General features: G+C 39.8%; 1 protein-coding gene across 1 annotated transcript; it reads left to right on the top strand.

Annotated features, from left to right (window-relative positions):
• Nucleotides 1-4,943, top strand: LAC6 (laccase 6). The gene is made up of 6 exons (XM_077390306.1): nt 1-91; nt 396-547; nt 1,395-1,639; nt 2,141-2,269; nt 3,530-4,471; nt 4,556-4,943. The coding sequence occupies exons 1-6, from the start codon at nt 14-16 to the stop codon at nt 4,684-4,686; spliced, it is 1,677 nt and encodes a 558-aa protein (XP_077246421.1). The 5' UTR covers nt 1-13; the 3' UTR covers nt 4,687-4,943.
• The last annotated feature ends 63 nt before the right edge of the window (nt 4,944-5,006 follow it).

Raw genomic sequence — 5,006 nt, 5'->3', positions numbered from 1 at the left:
TCTTCTTTCGTTAATGCTCTTACCCTTCGCCTCCCATGTCTCAGCAGCACCATGGCCTGTTGGTGGTTCCACAAGATTCTATGATTTCAAGGTCTCTCTCTCTCTCTCTATATATATATATATATATATATATATATATATATATACAACAAACATAGGGGTGTCAATGGACCCCGACTGTCCGATGGACCCTAAGGATGAGAACATTAATGGACAGGATTTGGGCACAACATTTGAATCCAAACCATGTTCATTGGATTCATATCCTATGATCCCGAATTATTTCCTTTCTTGACCTAGATATAGCTGCAAAATCCAATAGAGCATCCTATAGAAGTGTAGACTCAAATGAAATTTCTAATAATGTGTTTGTGTCGCATATTGATTATTTTCAGGTTCAAACTACGAGAATTACTAAGCTATGTAAGAGCAAGGATATTACTACGATAAATGGGATGTTACCAGGACCAGTTGTTTATGCCCAAGAAGATGATCGTATGATTATCAAAGTAACCAATGAAACCCCCCATAATGCCACTATCCATTGGTAACTTGTTTTACTTTTTGTTTAATTTTATTTTGCATGTGTGAGTGTGCGCGGGGGTGCGGCAGTGGCACCTGATAGGCAGAAGCTGTGGACCCACACTCCACAACTTCATGGTGTTCCCTAATTACAATTTAGTTAAGGGGTTTTTGCAATAGAAGTCTTTTACTTTGCTTTATTTGCAAAAACAGTATTCTAGTTTGACAATTTACAAAGAGTCTTCACATTTGATTCAATTTTGCAAATCCCATCACGATCAATTTGTAACCAAATTATTAGATTTTTTTAGTCGTCATAAAAGACCAAAATTACCATGTAAAAGCCCAAGAGATCCATGACGCTCTATAGTATGTTCTGAATAAAGGGTGAAGGAATATCATTTCTATATATACCAGTATTCTTCACCCATGCTATGCATGGTGTAAAAAAATGGGCCCACCCCATCAAAACATAAAGTGTAAAATTGTGGGCCTCACCTTATACATGGGCCCAGGTGGAGATCGTGGGACCTACCCCATCAAAGCATAAGGTAAAATGGTGAGCCCCACCCAATGCATGAGTTTGAGTTGAGCTGTTAGGTGGGTATTTTGGTCTTTGTACCAGATAATTTTCATCGTTTCACATAAAAGGACATTTTGGTCTTTTAATAAGTCAAAAATTGATCATGGGTATTTTGGTCAAGATTGATGGAAAGACCTGATTTGCAAAATTCATTCAAATGCGATGACTGTATTTGTAAATTGTCAAACTAGTTTTTACAAATAAAGCAAAGTACAAGACTTCTTTTGTAAAAACCCCTCTAAACTAATTTTAATTATGATAATTAAATCATCATCATCTTCATTTTCAGGCACGGTGTCAGGCAGAGATTGTCGGCTTGGTCGGACGGTCCGTCGTACATAACCCAATGCCCCATCCAAGCGGGCCAGTCGTTCACCTACGAGTTCACCCTGGTGAAGCAGAAAGGCACCCTCTTATGGCACGCTCATGTCTCATGGCTCCGTGCTACGGTCTATGGCGCCATTGTCATATATCCCAAAAATGGCGTTCCTTACCCATTTCCGTACCCTTACGAGGAACACATCCTCATCCTAGGTAAGTAAAAATTAACCCACAAAATTGGGTTGGGTTTGTTAAGGTATAAATCATTAAATAACACCAACACTAACAGCTTAAGCTTTTTGAGTAATTGGTTTTTTTCATATGGTATCAGAGCTATTGCCTCATCTGCTTAAGCTTTTGTAGTAACTGGTTGTTTTACGTTGATTCTAATTCATTTTTCTAACAAGAACACAACTCGACCTGATCCAAGTCGCACTTCTGATTTGTTGGGTATATAATATAACCTTATTATGTTCTAGTATAAGCCCCATAAGATAATCGACCGGTGTAGTAGCTCTACTTGGGCTAGAGCCCATTAACCTATTAAAACTCTAGTGTATCTCTATATATAGGGGCTGGAGGCAACAAACTTGGTATTCCAAACTAGATACCTTGGGTGTAATGCTTCAAGCAACCTCTTGCTTGACTTAATTCCTCTAACATGATTGTAATTGTGTCTTTTTTATGAAATTTACAATTTCTGGGAATTTTCAGGTGAATACTGGTACGAGGACTACCTAAAACTGGAGAGCGATGTGATGAAGACTGGTGGGGGCCCTCGCACCGCGGATGCTTTTCTCATCAATGGCCACCCGGGTCCCCTTTACAATTGCTCACAAAATGGTAAACAAATTAATTACAAAGAAATACTTCAAAAATATATATAAATAGTTGGACGAGGCAGAAAGCCATCGTGTAATTTGTGTGGAGAATCCTAACGATCAAATTTTTGTGCCCCCACAAGGAGACATGTATATGTAATCGAGGACCATTGATTTCGTATACCAACATGACCAGGCGATCCACATGATCATGGTCCCATGTCGAACTGGCATCCGATCAGTAAGATAAAGGACTACAGAATCAATGGTTAAGCATTTCTTGACAGTACCCTAAAATGGGGATTGATCGATCTAGAGATTAGAATCATCCCATCCATCAATGGGGTGGAGCTAAAATGTTATCCAATTGATAAAGGGACTAGAGTCATCCGATCGATCAAGGGCCTAGAGCCACCATCTCTTTAGCATTTTTTGGCTAACATATGAGGATGTACTTGGATTGTTGGAATCAGAATCGGTATTCTGCTTGGCTTCCTATTCTCATTATCTTGTAATAAATACTGGAAAAAATTTAAAAAAAATTTAATTAAAAAAAAAATCATTCCAACCAAGACGGAATCAGAATACCACCTCTTGGGGGCAGGAAACATATTCAACCACCTTTTCCCCCCTTTTAAGTCCACCTAATATCATTTCTCCCCCCTTGAATGTGTTCATTTTTTTAACCAAATGCCGGAATCAGAATAGGACACCCATTCCACTGCTTGATTCCAGCAATCCAAACCAACCCATGTCAGGGTAGTATTTTCCAAGATATAAAAGGTAAAAAAATAAAGAGCAATGATAGATACAAGGGAGCCGTTGCATAAAGAGCCACAAAAGGGCTCTTCGTTGGATCCACGTCATTTTCAGTTACATTTCAAAATTCGTTGAAAAAGTAAAATCAGTAACATTTGATGAGGTGGATCCAATGAAGAGCCCTTTTGTGGCTCTTTATGTAAGGGCTCCCTTGTATCTATCATTGCTCAAAAATAAAATACCTCATACGTACCATCCTCCACCCAATCATTATTTTCTCTACACAAAGTAAAAAGAGGAAGTCTAAACTGAAGGGAGCCCTTGGAAAAAAGAGGTGAAATGGCTCCCCCATTGGCTGCACATCACCATCATGTTTGACTTTTCAGCCAATGGGAGAACCCTTTCACCTCTTTTTTGCAAGGGCTCCCTTCAGTCTAGAATTCCTCGAGTAAAAATAACACTTAAAATCGTATTTATAAATTTCAAAGAAGTTTTCTAACATGTTTAATGATAATTTTTTCAGATGTTTATAAAATCGACGTCGTCCCGGGGAAGACATATTTGTTAAGGATAATAAACGCGGCGTTAAACCAGGAACTCTTCTTCACCATCTCAAATCACAACCTAACAATCGTGGAAGCCGACGCCGAGTACACTAAGCCATTTACAACAGATCAGGTCATGCTCGGGCCGGGCCAGACCGTCAATGTGCTCGTGACCGCTGATAAGTCCATTGCCAGATACTCCATGGCCGTGGGCCCCTACCAGTCAGCCAAGAACGTCCCCTTCCAAAATAAAAGCGCCATTGCCTACTTCCAGTACGAAGGCGCCACCCTAAATAGTCTCCCCCTCTCTGCTAAACTCCCCACATTTAACGACAGCCTTGCGGTTGTGTCTAACATGGATTCTTTTCGGAGCTTAAATGCCGTTGATGTCCCGTTAGAGATAGACACTAATCTCTTCTTCACTGTTGGATTAAATGCTGAAAAATGTCACTCTCCCACGCCGAATAAGAGCTGCCAGGGGCCCAATGGTGGGGTATTCGCCGCTTCCATGAACAATTTTAGCTTTGTTAAGCCAAAGATTTCAGTCTTACAAGCTTATTATGACAATATTCATGGTTATTTTACGGAAGATTTCCCCGATGTTCCACTAAAATCCTATGATTTTGTTAATGGGGCACCTAATAACATCCCTAATGACACTCAATCGGTGATCGGGACTAGGGTTAATGTGCTCGAATATGGGTCCCGGGTCCAGTTAATCTTGCAAGATACCGGGATACTGACGACTGAGAACCATCCGATCCATTTGCACGGGTATAGTTTTTATGTTGTTGGATATGGGAGTGGGAATTATAATCCTCAGACGGCGAGATTCAACTTGATCGATCCGCCGTACATGAATACGATCGCAGTTCCGGTGGGGGGATGGGCGGCAATCCGATTCGTGGCCGATAATCCAGGTATGTCAAAAGGATTTAGTTCAATTGTGGCTTAATTTTGCTTATGATGAATTAGTTACTAACATTAAGATTGAAATTTTGTAGGTGTTTGGTTTATGCATTGTCATCTAGAGGTACATTTGACTTGGGGGCTAGGCATGGCCTTTATAGTGAAGAATGGGGAGGGGGTATTAGAAACACTTCCTCATCCTCCAGCAGATATGCCTCGTTGTTAGTAGATGAGAGGAAAATTCAAGGCCTAGACTAGGAAGACTCTTGTGATTCTTTTATTTGAAACCAAAGTGCCTCTTGATCTGCTTGTGTGTATTATTTGTTGAAGAAAATTTGTGTGAAGAACACTAAAATAACGATGAGTCTTTGTAGAACATAAATCAGTTTATCACTACATCAGTCTTCCATCATGTTGTCTTTTGCACTAATCTTGTTCTAATGTAAAAGACTAGTGCCTACATTTAATGAATAACATCCATGAATGTATCCAAATGTGTTCTGTCTTTTTCTTCATCTCTCTTTATATATTGCACTAACACAGAGT

Source organism: Tasmannia lanceolata, unplaced genomic scaffold, assembly GCF_043159265.1.
Source record: "Tasmannia lanceolata isolate RefF3 unplaced genomic scaffold, GAP_Taslan_0.1 ptg000002l, whole genome shotgun sequence".
Lineage (NCBI taxonomy): Eukaryota > Viridiplantae > Streptophyta > Magnoliopsida > Canellales > Winteraceae > Tasmannia > Tasmannia lanceolata.
Note: the sequence above shows the minus strand (reverse complement) of the source record. Positions and strands in the feature narration are given on the sequence as shown.